Source organism: Gallinula chloropus (genome assembly GCF_964237585.1).
Source record: "Gallinula chloropus genome assembly, chromosome: 3".
In the NCBI taxonomy this organism is placed as follows: domain Eukaryota; kingdom Metazoa; phylum Chordata; class Aves; order Gruiformes; family Rallidae; genus Gallinula; species Gallinula chloropus.
The window spans coordinates 144,637-166,277 of NC_140087.1; the positions used below are offsets into that span (position 1 = coordinate 144,637).

Sequence of the window (21,641 nt, forward strand, 5' to 3'; positions counted from 1 at the left end):
CTTCACATCCTGCCTGCAGATCCCTCAGCAGACTGGCCAGTGTGCCTGACATGTGGGGTGCTGCAAACGCACATGATGGGGGAGCTGCTGCAGGTGCAACACAAGCGAGGGACCTAGAGTGGGACTCATGTTCAGCACGGGGGTCTTGACAGGTTGGCAAAAGCCTTGAAACCTTTACCACCAGTTCCTCCCAATGCGGTTGACTGGGCTACACACTATTGACTTGCCTCATGCAGTTTTCCCTCTGAGCCTGGGGCGAAACAGCTCTGACAGGAGCTACAACCCTCTGTGTTGAGACAAGGGTGTTTTGTGCCTGTGTGCTGATCACAGAAAGCTCACACTTATCAGGAAGAGCCCTTGGGAGGTTTTAGGCATCTCCTGGGTCACTGATCAAAAGGCTGGCTTCTGGTGTGTGCTCTTCTGCACTTAGACTAAAACTCCATCAGCATCTCAACTGTGTTGTCTGTTTTCTGCTCAAAGAAGCTGCGACCTTAGCCTGGTGTACAGCAGACAACTGATCTCAAATATACCAACCATGCAGACACTGATTCATCAATCCTTCCCCAGCTTTCAAATGTATTAGCTTAAAGAAACAACACACACAATGCAGACAGTGACAGAGAGCCAGAAAACTACCCAGCAGGTAGGCCAGGGTGCTCAAGTCCTGAGGACAGTGACAGCATGGGTAGCACAGGGATCTTGCTCAATACCACCACCAGTACCTCCTACTGAGGAAACTCACCCACTGTGTCTTTTAAGACTCCCAGGTGTCACTGGGAGACTGCATTCACTGCATTGTATCCCCATCAGGCCTTTTTTCTCCAAACATTCACCTAATTTGCCTCTATTCCCATGATAATCCACACTTTCATCTAATTACCTCAATGCCCAGGTCAGCGGCACAGAAGTAGTGCCACCACTCAAGCAAATCCCTTGGCTACGTTGCTACTGCAGCAAAACAAAATGCAAAGCAGCACAACACTTCCCTGCACATGGCTTTACTGCAAAGTCCAGCCCATGTTCTGCAGAGCCTCATGCTAGCAGCCTGATTTAGTGAGGATCTGCTTCTAAATTAAAAATGTTTGAAAAAAAAAATAAATCTACTGAGCCCAAGACTAGAGACTGGCAATCCTCCCTTCCTGCAGGAGGAAACGAGGCCATTCAGCACTTCGCAGGAGTTGCTCAACAATTCGTTTGGGTGGAGCACATATCTCAGATCCTGCAAGCTGGAGGTATGCTTCACAAGGAGCCCCTATTCCACTGTAAGCAGTCAGGCCATGCAAGGACACGTTTGTGTTTTGTTACTTTCAAAATCTCAAACCAGTGTGCATGGATGCATTCTGAGGATCTTATTTATACACCCCTCCTTTCTTTAACAGGCTACTGCATGGAGCCACTGATCTCAGGAATCACCCTGCTCAGACACAGAAGTTCAGTGACCCTCAGTTCCTACGCTCCCCTGGCAAGTCCAGCTGGAACCAAGCTGGTGCCTCCTGCGCGTGCCCACAGCCACCATTAGCCCTCGGGGGAGAATCTACATCAAACCTCTGCCTGAGGACTGCAAGACCTGCTTGCCAGAGGGCTGCCCAGAGAGGGGAGGGGAGAAGGAAGGAAGGAAGGAAGCAGTACTAACAAAAATATCACGGAAGGCGCCGAAGGGAGGAAGAGCACCAAGTTCACCATTCGGGCAGTACAAGGTTTGGCCTCCTCAGTAAGACAGGCTGCTTTTCTAGATGAAATCGGTATCATCACTGACCTATAGAAACTACTTACTGGTACAGACTATCTGTTCAGGCTTACAGCAATGCCCCACAGAATGACATCTGTGTGGATAACTACTCACTCAGTCCAAGCTGAGCAATCTTTTCCAGCTCAGCTTCTGTCTTTGCTGCAGCAATAGCACAAGGCAACTTCAGGGTGAATGGAAGGACATCCCTGTTGTCAAAGAGAAAAACAAGTACGGTTTTCACAGTGATAACAATAGTTTTAAAAGCATTTGTTATCAACACTGGCAATGTGATGACTTTATTCTGGAGCTGTGGCAGATTTACAAGAGTCTTAAATGCATGGTGCACAGTAAAAACGTTACCAGTCCCAGGGTTCCCTGGCATTACAAGTGGTGTGAAATGCAAATGACAGTCCAGCCCCAAGCACTCTCTTTAAGCTCATTTCCACAGAGCCATCCCATTTCTTTGTCCCTTTACAGCAGAAGTTTTTACATCTGGTCTTTTACAAGTATACCAGTGAGATGCAATGATGTAACCTGCCCTTAATCCTTCAAGCAGGCTTCTTCTTTTCTGCATACAGCACTGATTGCTCTCAAAATGACAGTCCAGTTCTTGGAATAAAAAAAAATTAAATGAGTACTTGGGCAGTTATCCTCAGAACTTCTAGGCTAGGATGTTTTTGTGCTGCCCTGTCCTAGGACAAAGGCATGGTTCATTTAAGAAAGTCTTTATCATTTATTCTCATATGGGGTTTCTCTTCACTGCACACTCAAGTTCAATACTTATTTACAAAGGTGACACATGAATAAAAACATAAGCCAAATCCAGTGTTAAAAGCTTTTAGACAGACATTGAAAGGGACAAAACTAAACCATATGCACGCTGGATGAGTATTATCATCCACCAGTACTATATACCTCCTGCCTGCCCAACTGGTGTCAGTATGGCCTCAAACAACAGCGCACGTTAAACTGGAAAACCCATAGTAGAAATGCCCACGTGATTAGGAGTGAGAACAGATGGAGCACAGGAATCCTATGTAAAACTGGTGTCAGCATTTTGCTTTTTAAGGCTGTGAATAAGCCAACCACCTGCTGTAGCACAGACCAACAGTGGGGTTTTATCACATAAGCATTCCCTATGTTGTATGCGAACATGGATCTCAGAATGCCACTCAAATTCAAATCAAACACAGGCACAAGACTTAGAATAATTTTTAGCTAGTGTATTAGAGAGACTCTAGAGACACAGGCAACCCAGAGTCTAGAACATAACACACAGACTCAGTATAATGACAGGTAAGCCCTAACACCTCAAACTGACTGTGTATCCGTTTGCAAGAAATCCCCTCCATTGCTGGGAATCCCTCCTGGCTTTGCTCTGGGGTACTGACCGGTGTTCTCTTTCTCCTGATAACCTACCTACCTGCTTCCCTACCAAACCCACGCATTCTCCTCTTGCGTCCCCAGCAATCCCAGACCACTGCCTGAAGAGGACAAGGATGCTGGGTAGGTGCTGCCACTTAACTGACATTAGGGAAGCAGAAACACTGGGGATGTTTCTCCACTGAATGGGGAAACAAGCCCCTGCTTCCAAAGGCACACCCACATCCAAGAGTGGCTTTGTTCACTGAAACCTCCAGACAGGTTTGCACCTCGAGTTGTGTTTGTGCTACCAGTACCTGTGGATGGCTTTGCAGGTCAAGTTCTGTTTAAGGAGGGTGCACCAGGAGAGCTTTAACACCGTGCTCAAGCTGTGGCTGCCACTCTTTTCATGTCCTTCCCCAAAGGGCAACAAGGAACAGCAGAACAAACAGGTTACCAGCCTGGTTCAGCTGTTTGGTTTGTGCCTCCTGAATAAAGGCCTGACTGCATGGGGACACTGAACTCACACTTGGCCACCTGAAACACCCTCTAGAAGATTAAAGCCACTGTGCATAGAGAGAGGCTCTTGGTTATGAGACTCAGGAACAAGGCAATGAGCCACTCTGCATTTGAGGGATTATTTTTAGCAACTGCAAAGCAACCTGGAGCCCTCAATGCACAGAAATCCTCACTTGCTGCATGCTCCCTGTAGACTCAGAGAGGGAATCTTCTGGAGCCTGGCTAGTGCACAGAACTCAAAGGGTGACAAGGTAAGGAACCTCTCATCATTAAAATGCTTTTAAATGCAACTTCAGCTCATTTCTTATTTGAGGGTTGACCAATTACTTATGTCGTATAAATATTTCTTTCATCACATACATGTGCAGCATGGCAAAACAGAGGCATGTAACAAAAGGGGTCCACATGCTCCACCACAAACAGTAAGCACAGCAACCTAAATTCATCTCTAGCCAACGTTTCCCACACCAGAAGTCACCATCATCAGCACTAACTGGCAACCTCTGAAAAGGATGAAGATTTTCAGGATGCCTCTCCCCAGCTTCCTTCAGAAAACACACACAGGTGCAGTTTAGCTGCATCCTGCCTGCGGACAAACATAAGGCTTGAGCATCACTCTGGCAGTTTTCGCCAGTGAACTCAACCAAAATTGAAACCCAAAGGTTAAAAAAAACCTCACCAGCTGTTTCTTCTCTGTATACTAGATTCATATAATGTGTTGGGTTGGATGGAACCTTCAAAGCCCATCTAGTCCCACCCCTGCAGTGACAGGGATATCTCCACCCAATCAGGTCGCTCAGAGCCCCATCCAGCCTGACCCTGGCTGTCTCCAGGGATGGGGCCTCCACCACCTCTCTGGGCAACTTGTGCCAGTGACCCACCACCCTCAGAAGGAAGAACTTCTTCCTAAAACCCAACCTAAATCTCCCCTTCTCTAGTTTAAAACCGTCACTCCTCATCCTATCGCTCCATGTCCTTGGGAACAGTTCTCCCCCAGCTTTCCTATAGGCACCTTTCAGGGATTGGAAGGCCACTGTAAGTGCCCTCCCCAAAGCCTTCTCATCTCCAAGCTGAACAAGTTCAAAAACAACTACTGGAATACAAACTGTGCAACCATAGACCAGAAGGCTGGTGAGGCCAGGTTGGTTGTTCCCAATTTGCATTCACACATCTCAGCCGTCACGTTCTGCAGGGTGAACCTGACATTTTTCCATTCTGCTCTAAAAATGGTTTTTACTAGCAATTCTGGGAAACAGACTTTGCAAGACAGTTCGTGGTGCTTATTAACTAAGGTACAGAAAAGTTGTGAAAGCACTCCCAGGTACCAGCTCAAGTCCAGTTCAGCGTGGCAACACCTCACGGTTCAGTGGCTAACCTAACACTGGCTTTCCAATCACCAGTACCAAACAAGCCAGTTGTCATCTCCTATCCCTCCCATTACCCTTTTAAGACTACCCAGGAATATTTGTAGGTTGGCAACATAAACATCATGCTGAAACAAGTCCTTGAGACTATTTGTTCAAGACAGTCTAGCAAGCATGAATCAGAACATAATAGCACCTTACCTGCTAATACAGTAGAAAGCGATGAGCCTGAATAAATCAGCAAAGCTTATTCCAGACCCCTCCAAGGAAAACGCTGCCAAGAAAGTTACAAGAGGGAGAGAATTACACATTTATCCATCATTTCTTAGAAAAGCTTATTTAAGTGCACCTCGGATTTTGGCATAAAATTAAAAGGCTTGCCCCATCAAGCAACCATTTTAACTAACTGGTTAAAAGGAAACAACTGCCTGGAAGAGCACACGTCTGCTAAAGGCATTTTCAGAAATACACCGGGGGTAGTCCTGGTGGTGGTTTGTTTCTGAACTCCAAACACATGGTCCCATTCATGGGATATGGGTCAAGCACGATTGGAGTTGCAGGATGTTTGTGCTAACAGACAAGAAGTTGACAGTAACCTGGACTTTTTGCACCCAGAGTGCTGCTGTACTTAATTTAAAATCTATTAAGTTAAACCTATTCTTGCAGTCCATCCCACTCACTTGTCTTCTCCCCAGATCTGTTAGCACCTAAATTCTCATCCAGCCCAATAAAACCATTTAACCTGAAGCCCATGTGAAAAGCCTGGGCAGCACTGCTTCAGGCCATTTGCTTGCACAGTGGGGAAAGAAGACAAGAGCAGAAATGCCTTTCCTTCCACCCACCCTGACTCTATACCACTGCCTGTTACTGGTATGGTGACACAGAAGTGATTGCCACCTCACTCACATCAAGCTCTTTCAGATTCCAATGGAAATCTCATCCAGTGACTACAAAGAACAAACAGAAGCAGCTACTGGAGAGAATTGAGCTAGATCCTTGGCTTCTGGGGATGCCTGAGGCCAGACCAGCAGGAAGGGTGTAGTGAGGGGTTCCTCCAGTACAGAAACACCTTGGACAGTTTCTAAAAGGGGTAAACGTGGAGCCTGCAATTGCCTTGGTCCATCCCAGAGTGAGAAGAGCCAGAACATGGGGGTGGACCTCTGGCTGGTGTGGTGTCACTTCTGCCCCTGCAGAGGAACACTTCTGGAATCAGTCTCCTGAGGAGAGCCCTTCCAGTGCTGCAGACAGAGGCAGGCTCATGGGTTTGGTGGGACAAACCAAAGCCAGGCAGCAACGCCTCCCTCAGCAAGCAGCAAAGGTGTGATTTGTCAGCACTCTGTGCCGTAAGGCCAGCTCCCCCATGCCAAGGCTCCAGTGCTACCATCAAGTCTGCACAGGAACCAGAGGAAAACCTCAGTTAGGTGGCTGATCTTTTATCTGGGGCCAACCTGCTGTTCCTGTGCCTGGAAAGAGGGGTTTCTTTAGCAGAGCCATTAACAATGTGCAGTAATCACAGAGCTGCTCCAGGAGCAGGCTGCGAGCAGCAGCTGTGTTCATATCTCTGACAGAACCTCAGCTATGACTGGTGAGTAATAAAAATAATTCAGTGCACAGTTCCCCCTTGTGGCAACATTTTATTTATGAAAGGCAATTTTACTTTCTAGATGGGAGAGGGGGGAATTCCCTAGTACCGAAGGGCTACAAACGCAGCCTTAGATCCCACTTAGACAACTATCCTTGATAGCTTTCTCCTCTTTGTCACATCTGGCTTGTAACTGCAACCCAAACCAGGCACACAGAAACGGCTTTTTGTTGCTGGGGGCAGGGAAGGCAGAAGTCAAAAGGAAAACACTCAAGTTACCTGTTTAACTAGTAGAAATAGAACTTAACTACACCCTGCTTCAGGGAAGTTTAACTGAAATTATCGCCCATTTTCTCCAGTTTTCATTTTCTTGTTAAAGTGAGCCATTTGCTCCCCTTGCAGCTCCTGCACCATGCACGCTCACTGGCTGCAGCTGCCTGTATCTCAAAAATGTTTTCTGCACCCTCCCTCTAAAGAGGTGAGGGCAGTATTGTTTAGAAACAATAATTTGCTCATTTCTATTAGAAAACAGGGAACCAATTAGTTGGAATTAAAAAAAAAAAAAAAATCATTGATCTCACATCAGAAGCAGCTCCAAACAGTTAAAACACATCTAGTTACTACATTAATAAAAAGCAACGACATAAACCCCCAAAATCCCCACCACTACACCCAAATCTATGGGCAGAGAGACCATGACAGCGCCATATCCAAGATCAGTGCCCCGAGGACAAGGAAATGCAGGAGCACTGCACAGACAGGAGCCAGGGTTACAGCCCATGTTTCTACAGAGGAGGAGAACTACCCAGAACACCAGTGAATCCTGGATCCAATGAGGCACAGAGAAGAAACATTCCAGCTGTGCCCAGCACAGATTCAAGCATTTCTGTGTCTCCTCCCTTCTCCAGGACACAGCAGACGCCCGCGCAGCACCCTGCAGAGAGCACTGCAGGCTGTCTGGGACACCGTTTGAAAGATTCTGGCATCTTCTGCTGAGGGTTTCACCAATGCAGCGTGCATCCTGGCTCACACAGACCAACAAACAGCTGACAAGCATCTAACTCATCACTTACTGTAGGTGCTCTCTTTAATGGCAAACTCCTTCAGGCAGGGCCTGCAGTCGCTGGACAGACGCAGGGAGATGACTTTCTTCTGCAGCCGTACGGATTTCCTGACCAGAAATATCTGTTGTGGAGAAGGCAGGAGGACATGGTTTTAGTCTCATCACAGATGCCTCGAGAGAGGTAAGATTATAAGCAACAGGAAACAGAATAACTTCACACTCTCTGATTCACGTAACATATCTCTGAATTTACTTGGCTGTCCCTGTGTCAGGTCCTACCAGCACTTGGTGTAAAACAGCACCAGGACATTTAGAAAAGCCTCTCATCCTTGTACAACAGGCACATAACTTCAAGTCCACTATGTCCTTCCCTGAGCTCTCCAGTTTAACACACAGCGAATCAGGCTGCAGAGCCTGGGGGTGACTGGGGCAGACTGTCCCAGTGTCCCATCAGCCCACTCACACCATGCCAGGATGGAGGCAGCGTTAGAAACACACCACCAGCCTCATCCAAGCAGACAGGGGCTGGTTTCCACCACAGCAGCTTTGATGCAGGCACCACTGAAGGATAAAATGCTGACATTTCCACAGCCCTGGTTAGCATGATCCAGCTTCAGAGCCGAAACGGCAGCGGTCTAGTTCTCAGCTCTGAGCAATGAGCCACTGGTGTATCACCCTGTCACACTCCAACTGCTGCAGCTGCCAAGCGCTCCCGAAGCCCTCGCTTGGATCATCCACAGCACAGACAGAAATGGGGGTGGGATGGTGGTTTGTTTGTTGCTTTCCTTTTGGGGGGACATCGTTTTTGCTTCTTCTGTTTGGTGGTTTGGGGTTTTTATTTGTTGATGGTGGTTGTGGGCTCTTTTAACACCTGCATCAGATGAACTGAAACCTAAGTTCTTACCCCAGGAGGCTGTGCCTGCAGAATTTCCATGGCTTCAGCATCGTTCAGACCAAGCTGCAGCCACACAGGGTGCGTATGGAGCAGCTTGTCCAGTATGCTTAGCTTGTTGGAGAGGCTGTCATATCCAGAGTCCCGGGGGCAGCTTTTTCCATCATTCTTCTCAGGAGAGACATTATCCATCTCCTTTAGTATACTGCAAAAAAAATAATTAATTATGTTTTTAAAAAAGTCAGACATGCTGCCCTGCTATAAACAATCAATCAGTCCAGCAAACAGCACTCTCACAAAGCTGGTGTCATGCTTTCACCCCAGCCCAGAGCCAGGCACCACGCAGCCGCTCGCTGGCACTGCTGGCCCCTGGACTGGTATTTCTCCTACTGACAATTCATATAATTAGGTACACGTAAAAATGCTCATATCTGTAAGCTTTCTCTCACTTGTACTCAATTTAACAGCTGGCTTTAAGATAAGCCTTCCCACTCTTCTATCAGCTTGTTGAAGTTCAGCAGTTGCTTCAGGTGCAGGTGTGTACACATACACGATTGACCTGACATTTCACCTCAGATATCTTTATTCCCAGAGAGACTGCAAAAGCTGAGACCAGCTGAAATCTTCCTCTGTCCTGTCCCACCTGTACCACAGAAAAGCCTGTGCAGTCCTCTGACCACAAAGCAGCCCACTACCTGCTGGTGATCGCTGCACCAACACACAAGCACTTTCTCTGTTCGCTTGTGAGGATGATTGTCACAACAGAAGCCCACAAGCTCACATCGCTTCCTCTCATCCCCAGGCTCCCCACCAGCCCTGAAATCTTCACAGCTGTATATCCATCTCTGTTCTCTGTTAACAAGCAATCAGAAACCTCGGTCAGAAGAAAACAAAAAGGAGAAAGAGCAGAAAAAAGTGGACAACAACAGCAGCAGCAGAGGTTAAATCCACCAACTAACCCTCCTTAAGGCACATTCTCACTAGGAAATCCTCCTAAGTTGTGGTGATTTTTTTATAGTCCGTGCTCTAAATTCTGCACACGTTTCCACTTCTGCACTTGGCCATGAAAGGCCCATACCACACTTCCTAAGATCAGAAGTATGGAACTGCATACCTGTGCTCCTAATTCCTCGGGGGCTGGATCGACTCCCACATGAGGAATAAAGGCTGAACTGAGCGTGAATATGGCTAAGGTTAAAATTTACTTGGGGCAGGGCAGCTTACCTCACTGCTAAATTCAGTAACAAAGTACAGTGCTTGGAGGCTACAGACACTGGTTATGCATCAGCAATCCAAATGAACAAAATACACTGAGAACTCCTTCTGCTATGTCAAGCTTCGCTGTCCTTCCCATAATATAGAGCACCCAGCCCACGAGCTGCTGGTTCAGACTCCTTATCTGTGAGCTAGACGTACATCCTGTGATTCTTCCAAAGCCCAAAGTCACTCCAGAAGAGTTCCTCTGGTAACCACTTCCTGATGACAGCATTTGAGCACAAACAAAACAATCATGCAGGCCCAAGGTCTGACTCACTATGCAGCCAGGTACAGAGGCTGCATCCTCCCTGCAGCCCCTTACCCATGTCAGAAGGGGCCCCAAGCAGCAGAGAACAAGGCAGCTGCATTTCCCCACTGCAAACCATCCTGCAGCTCTCCTGATCTGAGCATCGTAACAGCATCCACCACTTTCATTAAGCCACCCACTGTACCCAGAGCAAGGGGGTAGAGATTTTATAGGCACAGCAGCACTGAATACTTAAAAGCAAACACATAAAAATTCACACACACCCCCCCAAGGCCAACCCCAAAACAAAAACCACCAACAAAACACCCCAAACAGCCAAAATGCTTTATTTCTGATTTTGGCCAGCCACTTGTGGCATCTCTGGATGCAGCTAGAAAGACAAGCGAATGGGGTAGAGAGCTGTCGCTGCATGAGGGGCTAAGAACAGGCACACTCACCTCTACCAGATCACCCTGTGGGCCTCTCCCTTCCTTTATGTCCTCTTTCTCCACTTGCTTATTTATGATGTGACACCTTTTAGATCTGCAAGGCATCCAAAATGCAGAGGATGTCCCCTCCCTGAGTGTCAGAAGCCTTTACTGGCTGTCAGTGTGCCTTCCAGGAGCACAAACTACACACAAACACGTTGCGTGCAGGAGGGAAGTAGTGCTTACATCAGTTATTACAGGGCTCTGGGACTGCCACAATAGGGATCTCAGGTTCCTCTTTCGGCCACAGTCCCAGCAGAACCTAGTGTTGTAACGTATGAAAGTCCATAGAAGTCAAACTGTGAATCACAGAAGTGTTTTCACGAGCTGTAACCTCCAGTAAATACTGCTCAGAGTTCCCACACGCCTTCCGTGCCAGTCAGCAACTCCACAGAGCAGGCGCAGTGGTGGGAAAGCACAGCCTAGACCCTGGCACTGGCCTTGGGCTGAATGACAGAGACCTCATGTCTATTCCTGGGTCAAGAGGTGGAAACTAAACGTGTGGCAGAGGGAACACATCCAAGAAGGAAACATTTTTTGCCTACAGAAGACAGTTACATCCCATGCCAAAGAAGGTGCAGGGCTGGTATCAGCCAGGAGGCCTGGCGCTGCTCGCTGCACAAACCAACCTACAGCTAGTGACAGGCTGCAGGTGCTCACAGGGTCACTGCGTCCCTCTGCGGGACAGCTGGCTTCATGTTGTCAAACACACCCTGACCTTATAAACCAAACAGGGACCTGTGGGGTTTTTGCTACCTCCAGGCACTTACGTATACTCACAATCCCTCCCACACACCAAGACCCAAGGAGGAGGCATGCAACCCCTGAGCCCACACCTTACTGATCTAGATATACACCCACCTCCTTGTTGCAGCTTCTTCTGCCCCCTCAAGAAAGAAGCCAAAGAGTGTGAGTATCCCATCATGACGAGACTTCCTTCAGCTCCTAAACGCCACCAGGACAAACAACCCCGAGGAACTTCAGCTGCATCAGTCCTACAGCACCACTGCAATCCACGGGAAGGTAAACTAGGAGCAAGCAGTGCTTAAATGAAATATTCAGTATCCACAGAGCAAAGGAAGAGGCAGAGAGAAGAGATCAGACCTGGTGAACTCTGTCAAGAGCATAGCTTGGAAAAGTCACATCCAGCAAACCACATGCAACCTATGAGAAGCTGCTTCCCAGGGCCCAGGAGGTAAAAGCAGTCAGAAGCCTGCTCTGACAGCCCCTTTGCCTGGGCACTACAGAGCATCACGGCCCAAGTTAGTTCTTTATTCTCAGAATTATTTTAATGGTGCAGACACTAAAAATACAGTCAAACCCCGATACGTGGGAGTTCTTGAAACGTGTCATGTCTTAGAGTTGGACTGTAAAATTATTTGTGACTGTGACATGTAATTTCTTTGGGAGCGACAGCATGGAAGGAATAAGAACCTGCTGCAAGCTAAACGCTAGCAAAATATACTGTGTATTATCCAACCATTAACTCTCTCTCCTGGAGGTACTTTTTGTTTTAATAGTGACTCCCAATCTGACCTGGTCACATCAAACCCAAAATGGAAACCCAAATTCCTCTCTGCAGAGGGTCTGCTTTAGCACAGGGGTACCACGCTGGTTCTTCTCTATCAAGAGAGCAGCTTCCACACAACTGGCAATGAACTGAGGAAAACACACAGTTTGCGGAGTTTTTGAGAAAACCTACAGAGGTGTGTGAAGCAGAGATAACTGCCAAGGTAAACAAAGCTGTGCTGCATCCTGATTAGGCTTAAATCGCAGTAAAAAGGACAGGGAACAGGGTGAAGCTGTAACCTGGCTGATCCTCTCCCTCATGCCCACAGGACTGCAGCGTACCCCTCGATCATGTAACTGCAAAGCAAATGCTCCTCTCCTCCTGCTTGCTACAGCAGCTTCCTTGTGGTCTCTCAAATCCCACCTACGTCTCTTCCTCTACCCTTGGAAAAATATAAGCTGCTAACGTTTCTCCCAAGTTTGTGGGACTTGGGAAAACAAACCCATCTGCTCTCTGAGGTTACTGCCAGCCTCCTGCATCAACAGGGAGCGGCCTGAGGAATGGGCTTCTCTCTCCTTGGGCTTATGGACACGGAGAAGGGGCTCCCAGCTTTGAGTGCACATGACCAACACCCATCAGATTCCAAGGATTACGTTTGCTCCCACACTATAAAGCTAGTTACCATCCCAAAGCAAAGAGTAACTCTGGATTTTGCCTCCCACCCCAGATGTGCTCACTAGCCAGGAGGAAGTGGGGGGTCACAGTGACAGACCAGGTGATAATATCATGATAACAAGGGGAGGGAGGGATCTGCTCTTTGCCTGTGGCAGTGGGTGCTCAGCATCTGCCTGGCAGCGCCACTTCACAGGCCTTGTTGCCAACTGCTCGGCATCGTGCAGAGGTTTGCCAAACACAGCTCTCTGTCCAGGGGCACTGCTCTGCCACTCCACTGCTACCCAGCAGAGAGAAATACCACCCTTGTAGCTCTCCCAGGTACAAGGGTAAAGAGAACAGCAACACACAGGTAAATGCCAGATGAGTCCCCACACAGCTTCCCACAGCTCCCCCACTGGGCTGGTTTTGGCTGGAGGACAGCTAATTTTCCTCAGGGAAGCCAGCATGATGCTGTGTTTCTCATTTGTGCTGGAACAGCGCTGGGAACTCGAGGATGCTTTAGTTACCACTGAGCAGTGCTTACACAGAGTCAATTCTCAATGTCACTCAGGCCACAAATGTAAAAAGAGGGAGACAAGTCCAAAACATTGCTGGGAGGAGTATAAACCTGAAAGTCACCAGACAACCACCAAAAAAAACCCCACTACAACACAACCCCAACAACCCCTGCACCACGACAGGCTATTTTATGCGCTTCTTTCCCTGAGTACAACCAAGAGCTCTTGCAGCTGTGGCCTTGCTAAAACTGCTCTGGGTGCACATGGACATATGCTGCAGTGAAAGAGCAGCAAGGAAAACAGACATTCTTTCCAGCTCAGATTCCTCTGGATGCAAACACAAACACCACAGACAGGTACCAGCTTCTGCACAGCAGAACCCACAGTAACAGAAACAACCTGCACCAAAGTGCTAAAGTGAAGACAAAGCAAACACAACTCTGTGGGGACTAGTTCAAATAAGAACTCTGGAGAACCCCAGTTGAACCTACTGTGGTCTTGCTCTGTAGTTCCCTAAACAGAAGGCATCAGCACACAACTAACTGTATAATTTACAGCTTTGATACAGCTTCTGCTTTCCTAGAAGCACACGGTTCAGAATACTCAGCCATAGAAAAAAATGGACCTTGATTTATTCGTATTTCATATCTTACAAATGACAGAAAAGAATGAATTCTCCTTTTCTGCTGGATGATGTTATTTCAGTGCAAGACTGAATTCAGTTAAGTAGCCACAGAAGTGGCATTATTCTTTTTGTTTGCTTTACTTACATATTTTAATAAAAACATATTTTGCACTGAAGTTAGCAACTAAAAGAAAAATATTTTAAAAAAAATCTGTAAAAAAATAAATAATGCCCATGATGTGTAAAAAGAGGAGGTCAGTCTGTTTCCAGCTAAGTGCTTCCACCAATGTTTTAGAACCACATTTTAGTCTTTGATGCTTTTCTTAACTCAAAATTAGCTAATGATTGTTGAAATTAATTAGCTGAATACACCAAAGTGGGTAAAGTGTCCTCTCCATCCCCATAATAGAACTGTGTTTTCAAAACCTTTAGAACTTGCCTAAGGTGCAAGCAGGGCCATAGCCAAAGACACTGATGAGCTCAGCTGCCTTACATTCTTTGCCACCTGTGCAACAAAGGCACTACATTTTAAAAGTTCTTTTAGAAAGAGAAAAAAAAAAAAAAGGCTAAAACCATGGCTGTAATTCTAACTAGCAAACTATTACCCACCTCACTGACTCACTGCCTTGAAAACCCAGCAGCTCCAGAGCTGGCCTAGACTGCGCAGCCAGATAAACCAGAACCCCTCTACCAGCTGCTTTCCTCTTGCAACAAACACTTCAGCAGTAAGTACAAAACATGTTCTCTCATTAATGCAATGACTGAAAGACTCAGTGTCCTCCAGATATCAGTTAGATACTGCCAATATCTAATACAACTGATCAAGTGCAACAGCCACAGCCAAACCAAAAGGCTGGGGTCCCACTATGCCCCCTAAAAGGCACAAGCCTTTTAACACTGCAGATTTCTACAGCCCACACCTACACGGCATCATCTCTTTTAAAAATCCAGAACTCTTACCTGCGCTGCAGTATGCATCTCAAGTCTTTTTAGGGTTAAGGAAATGACCCCTATAATTTTTGTGGTAGATACTCATATAGAAATGAACTTAAAACACACAGCCACAGAAGCATCAGCAGTCCATACCTCCTAGCCAGGAACATAAATAAATCGTGTTATTTTACGTTGAATCTTCACAGAGCTGCTTGAAGCAATGGATATGTTTTGTCTGCACAGTGTGCACGCAAAACTCCTCACCAGAGACAATGGCAGTAACATGAGTAGTTTCCCACTTTAGACATCACCGTCATCCAAGGTTTGCAACAACAAAGCAGAAGTGAAGTTGCTTTTAGAAGATATTAAGACAAATACTCAGAACAACTGACTCTCTGGGCACTCCTCCTGCACAAAGGCAAGTTCCTTGAAGCAAGAGCAAGGTTACCTACACCCCTTACTCTGCGAGGATGGAAAGCACTGACACATCAGTGACCCGAGAAGAGAGCACAACGACAATATCCCTGTCGTGGTGCACCTCCAGAAACGATGAAAATAAACATTTTTAATCACCTTTGCAAATCAGCAGATTCATCTTCCACCGTGAGATCTGTCTGTACCATCTCCTGTTTCAGTTCTCCGATTTCTGAGGCAATTGTGTCAATGAGCTAGAGAAAGGGACAAAAATAGTATGACATCAAGTGAGTGGAAGAGGCGTGGAAATGCAGCCTGGGCAAGTTTAGTCATCAGAGATTACAAACCTTTTTTTTTTTTTTTTCCCTAAATCGCATCCTATTTGGACTTCCCCTTGCAAAGGAAAAAGTATGGGCTGGGGCCACTTACAGTCGTTCTCTGAGGAACAATAAATCCTTTTTTGTGCCAGTACAGAACCTTCCAGGTTGGATAGCTTTTTATTTATGTATATTACATCTGCAGCCTCAACATACGATACAACAGCTTAAAAGAACAAGACTTGCTTGTTTGCAGCATTTACTTTCACAGAACCATAGAATGGTCTAGGTTGGAAGGGACCCCAAGGATCATAGAGCTCCAACCCCCCTGCCACAGGCAGGGACACCAACCTCCAGGCCTGGAGCTACACAAGGCTGCCCAGGGCCCCATCCAACCTGGTCTTGAACACTTCCAGGGACGGGGAATCTACTACTTCTCTGGGCAGCCTGTTCCAGCACCTCACCACTCTTTCTGTAAAAAACTTCCCCCTAATATCTAATCTGAACCTTCCCTCCTACTTTCTCAAATAAAAAACAAACACACCTAGAACTCCATCTGTAAGAGCTGTTTCAGAGGGAACACGAATCCAGCATTAAGATATGGTGGATGAAGAAGGTGGTCAAGAAGAAAACGGGCGTCTCCTTCTGACATTAGGTCTTGGGCTACCCTTGAGCAGAATGACCCCGCTCAAGAGAGCTGCCCTGTAGCACAGGCTCAGGAAGAACCCAACCCCAGTTTTGGGCAGAGGGCAAGAGCTTGCTGCATTATGGGAAACATGGCATCATGCTTGGCAGGTGTCTGGGAAATGGGCTGCTGAGCAGAAACCAGCTGTGGAGTTTGCAAGGCGTGTTGCCTTGGACACTCTCTGCAGTGACTGCATCAAACCTGCTTGCCACACTACGATGAGACAATACACAAACCCTGGCCGTGCCCACCTCTCCCATAGCAAAGCCTAATGAGAAAGTCTGCACTGATGCCATCTCCTCTGCCCCCACCTCTGAGTCTCAGAGCACACAAACAAAAGCCCCAGCAGATGAGATAAATCCAGTTTTTCAGGCCTAAAGCAGTTTTGTGACTGCCCACAAGACATGACCCCGAGTCCAGCAATGTCAGGTAGCTCAGTACAGCGGTGTTCTCAAAGAGCTGCAGACAACCTTCTCCTATGCTGGTTTACTGAACATTCTCCTGTGCCTCAGAAGCTCACACCCTGCTCCACTGTGCAGCATTACTCTGATCAGTTCAGGAGAAGTTTGACTCTCCCCTTACAACGGGACAACTCCATTAAGCATCCTGTAAGTGAGAACGACTCACAGACGCTCCATCCACACCACAGGCTTCTTTCTGCCACGGTCAGAGCTCCCAGCCACACCGTACCCCTGGCACTGCAGCTTACAAAGACCTTCCACCCGCTGACTCCCAAGCACCCCCTGAGTCACTGGGATGAGATGTGAGCGATGCCTCCCTGACCATGAGCAAGAGCAGCAGCAGGACCCATGCTGTCCCCAGGGAGCAGCCTCACCGCAGCGCTCACTGCTCCCTCAAAGCCGCACCTCAAGGGAGCCAAGTACCTTGCCAGGCACAGGTAAGTGCACTCCCCTGTCACAGAAGGGATGAACCCAGCCCCCACGCTGACTCTAGACAGTGAGAAGCACACGTGCCACTGCTGTTGGATGAGTCTCCCCACAAAGCCGTTCCATCATCACGTGCATCTGACAGCAGTTACCGGCAGCAGCATCTCCTCAGAAGGAAGATATGACCAGGGTGCTCAGAGAGCAGTACCAGGCTCTGTCCAGCACACAGCTGGCTGTATTCTGCAGATCACATTGCATTGGTTTTTCTCTTTTAAAGCCTCTACTGCCTCAACAGCATCAACCTTCCTATGTTTATCCTTACAATACTCTGCAACACCGTGGAGCTGCAACTCTCACTGACCCGGTGGAGGGGGAGTTTCATGCCACGCTGTGCTGTCCCCAACATGGAGGTCTCTCTGCTTCCCTCAGGCTGGCCTGACTCTTCACCTCACCACAATAGCTGGTTGAGTGTGCTAGAGGGTTTGAAGACTTTCACTTTGTATTTCAGTTCATTCTCTGCTGACTTACTGACCTGAATCCAATCTCTGAGGGGGCCAGACAACCCCCAGAGCAGCACACAGAGGACAGCACAAAGCTGGGAGTGTGTGAGCCACCAGATCCCACTGGCCCCATGTGCAATCACTCCCGGTTGCTCACCCACCCCAGCAAACAGCCCAGAGCTTTGGGCTACCCGCTGACCTTGGAAGAGATTACCTATGCCCTGGGTTCAGCATCCCAAACTAGCTGATAACTGGATTGGCCACCCAAGACTCTACTATCTGGAACTGAGACCACCCAGTTCTTCCAGACATCTGCCCAAGAGCAGGAAACATGTTTTTGGGCTGACACTCCACAGGGAGCAAAAAGCTGCAGCCCCGTACCCATGCACTGCACTCAGAGCAGATGTGTGCACACGACAGTCTAAGAAACAGCTCCCAGGATTTTTAAATAAAGCATTTTTGTTTTAAAAATAACACCTGGGATTATGATAGGCCACACCAAGATTTCAAGTCCACCATTAGAAGAATTATTATTATTTTTTGGATCATGCAGATTGCTGTTCAGCTTTTAAAGAACAAACAATTATATAGAGAAAGTCTTTGGCTACAAGCTCAAACTCCTGCCAGGCTTTTTTAAACAGCAATCCTTCCTTACAGTAATTCTGTACCTGTGGAGAGAGATATCCAGTAACTCCATTCAATAGCCAATTAATTCGAAAGGGAGAAACTGACTACAAGTGTAACAGGACAGAAACACTGCCTTTATCTTCCAAGCCATGGTGAAGCAGTGGAACTGGAAGAATCATCTACAATAACCACTCTTACACTGTTCAGTTAGTTCTACACATGAATGTGCCTCCTTGATGTCAGAATGCCTTTAGCTGCTCAGAACTAAAATACTGACACACAAGTGATTTCTTTACTTACCAAGATGTACAAAACACAAGCCCAGGAACCTTACAGGTTCAGGAGAAAATACACTGTTCAGGGAGAAAGATACAATTCCTCATTTTTAAACAAGGAGTGTGACAGGTCTACAGACGAAACAGAGCCCACCTCTGGTGAACACCCACTGCAGGTTTAATGAGGGTTGGTCAAATACTTCAATTAGGGTTTTTCTCTTCCTGTCTTAAAAATCACATTTCATAGCAGGTGGTGCTTTGCAGTGGAGCACCCAGGAGAGGGGCTTGCTCTAGTACAGGACAGAAGCACGCATGGCAGGAGCAGAAGACACTCTGAAGTACCTGCTGAATTCCCCCGCGTTCGCTACCTGCAAGGAGGCAGTCAAACACAACCTTACAAGTAGTTACTACTAGAGATGCACACTGCTGATGAAAGTCTTACTAGGTCTTTACAGCTTTTGTACCCTCCTGGTTCTGCTGAAGCTTTTAATTTCAGTTCCTGAAGACAGCTCATAATTGCATAGCAGTCCTGTTTGCCTGCCTTTTTCTTTTTACACTCCCTCACACTTCACACCTTTGCCTGTACGTCTTGACACACATCTCACCACTTCCCTTCCCATATCGTCTCTCCTCCCTTCGAGAGCAGCATGTTCCCACTAGCCCCTTCTCCAAGTATGCAAACACAAGACTTGAAAATCTTAATTGACTTCAGTCCCAGGAAATGGAACTTATAGATTAAGTAGTACTGGGACTTAGATTAAGGCAATACCCTTCTCTTGCCTGTCAGACTGAGCACCTGGTTTCTCAGGCCAAATGCTCCCAGTCTGTCCAGCAGCTGAATGGGTAACATGGAATTCATTCTGTCTACTGTGAGGTTTCCAGTACTTTCAGACCTTGTAACCTCTCAACTGCTGCCGTATGGCAGCATGCAGCCCCTTGCTGCAGTGACTCTCTGCTGCTGGTAGAACCTTCCCAAAGTTGAACCTGGACACAACCCGAGGGCTGAATTACTATTTGTACTGACCAGATTGCAGCCTTCTCTCTTTTCCCCACCAGAGAGCCCCAAGGGCGCTAACCCTGTCTGTGGGGTCAGGAACGCAGCCACATCAGAAACGGAACTGCCTTGCGTGCTTCATCCTGCAGCAATGGCTGAAAACCCTAACTTTTATCATGAAGGAGGCAAGGCTCAATTTTAGTTTTACATCACAGCATCCCCTGAAGATGCCTCCTACTCACTGAGAGGGTGTGAAGTTTTCCAAGCATCAAGTGGTCCCACACACGAGTGATTTCACCAGCTGTAATCATACCGAGGTGTCCAGTCACAGCTGTCCTAGAGCCACCTCAGGAGGAAGGCACCACTGGTCAGCTCCCAGCACTCAAGTGTGTGTCAGCACTGGGAGTCTCACCATACCTGGCAACTGATTCACAGCCCTCTGCAACTGTATTGGGCTACTTAAAATATGAACTCGTGATGGGAATCACTCCCTGAAGCTGAACGTACTATACTGAACACTACTCCAGGATTTCATCTGTTAATGAAACAGGCCTGCTGCAGATGAGAGCTCAGCCGCCCACAGCACTGTGTAAGGCCAGCAGAGCAGTCTTTGCACCCAGTTAGCAACAGGTCTCCATCGCAGTGCCACAGGCTGTCTGATGCCGCACTGCAGGGTCTGATGAGGAAACACAGAGGGCCTGCAGTGGAGCGGCACCCAGCCCCAGCTCCTTCCACAGCATGGGGCACGGTAAATCCTAAGGCCAGTCACACAAGCAGCTTAAAGACAGCCAGTCTCCGAATAATCAAGCTGGAATCAACCATCTATTTCCTTTGAAGGAATCATTGTGAACAGCCAAAAGGGATTCTGTCAGGTCTGCCTGGCAACAGACGTGTCAGCCTCAGCCTTCCTTCAGACATCAGCTGTTTGCTTAAGACTCATGCGGAGCAGGAGACAGACTGTTTGGCAGCGCTCGGGCTTCTTCAAAGGCATCGCCCACCTGTCCAGAGAAGCTGATGAGGACAAAGCTCTGCCCAGCTCCCAACGCCTGACGGAAAGGTCCCTTTCCCCAGAGCTGCCCTCGCAGAGAGGGAGCAGAGATGCCTGGGGAAGGGTTGCAGGCAACAGGCTGAGCAGGGAAGACACCTCACTGCAGCAGCAGCTGACAGCAGAGGCATGAGTGAACACTCACAGAAGCTGTAAAGATGGCAAGGTAGCCTTGGGCAGCTGAACGCAGGTATGGAGGCACCAGGTATCATGAGGAATGGCACGGGAGGCACGTGCTTCTGCTTCAAAACCAGGATGGGAGCAACCCTCTGTTACATGAGCAGCTGCTTCTGAGTCACAAGCTGTCAGCACACAGCTCAGGCTTCTTTCCCTACAAAACTTCCCTCTCCAGTAACCCTGTCAGCGCTAAGCTGCTTTTCCCCACAAGTCAGCTGCAAGACACAACGGCAGGATCCACTGGCCCTCTCTAAGTGGGTCCTCTACATGGGCAACATCACCTTAGTCTTCCTACCCTCCAGACCCACTGTAGCCACAAGGAGCCATCACAGTAGCCAGCATTCCCTGTCCTCTGACACGCCTACAGAGAGGAAGTGGCTCACAGCCCAACAGTTGGCACAATAGAGCTTTTCAGCATCTTTCTCCAAGAAGTATACAACAGGAGGAGCTCTCCACAGTAGCTTTCAGCCACCGACTCAGCGCCTGCCTGGCTGTGGCCCTGCCTGGCTGTGGCCCTGCCTGGCTGGTAAATGGCTTTGACCAGCTACAATAAAAATAAAATAAATTCTCTGGTTAGTTCTTTTTCTTACTTACACCTAAAAGCTAACCATAGCAGCATGTTTTCTGGTGCTATCCAGTATTCAGTTTCTCTCTGGAAGCTCTCTGGAGTTATTTTTGTACGGCTGCCACGCTGGGCCTCTAACACAACCGCTGTTTAAATCTGTGTCTGGGAAAAGTTCTTGCTTATAAAAGGTTTAAGTTCTTGAAAACAAGTATTTCAAAATGGGTCTTAACTTACAAAGGCTGCAGATCGGAATAGCATAAGGAACAGTTTTATCTTGAAAGGGTCAAGGCCTTTCTAACGCATACGTCTGCCCTGAAGGGAGCTTGTCAGGAACCATCTCTCCCCAGCAGACTTTTTTTGTGTTCAGCAATTTATTTTATTTTTCTAAAGAGAACTTAAGCAAAATGGCACA

At 47.7% G+C, this 21,641-nt stretch overlaps 1 protein-coding gene across 1 annotated transcript in view; it reads right to left on the reverse strand.

The window, feature by feature from the left end:
* LOC311190272 (ras and Rab interactor 2-like) overlaps positions 1–21,641 on the reverse strand; it is a 53,146-nt gene that overhangs the window by 16,625 nt on the left and 14,880 nt on the right. Inside the window, exons 3-7 of the mRNA XM_084262147.1 lie at positions 15,317–15,411; positions 8,524–8,716; positions 7,630–7,741; positions 5,176–5,248; positions 1,844–1,935 (exon numbers count right to left, since the gene is read on the reverse strand). Of these exons, the coding sequence (XP_084118273.1) occupies positions 1,844–1,935; positions 5,176–5,248; positions 7,630–7,741; positions 8,524–8,716; positions 15,317–15,411 (565 nt within the window). The remainder of the gene's footprint in view (positions 1–1,843; positions 1,936–5,175; positions 5,249–7,629; positions 7,742–8,523; positions 8,717–15,316; positions 15,412–21,641) is intronic.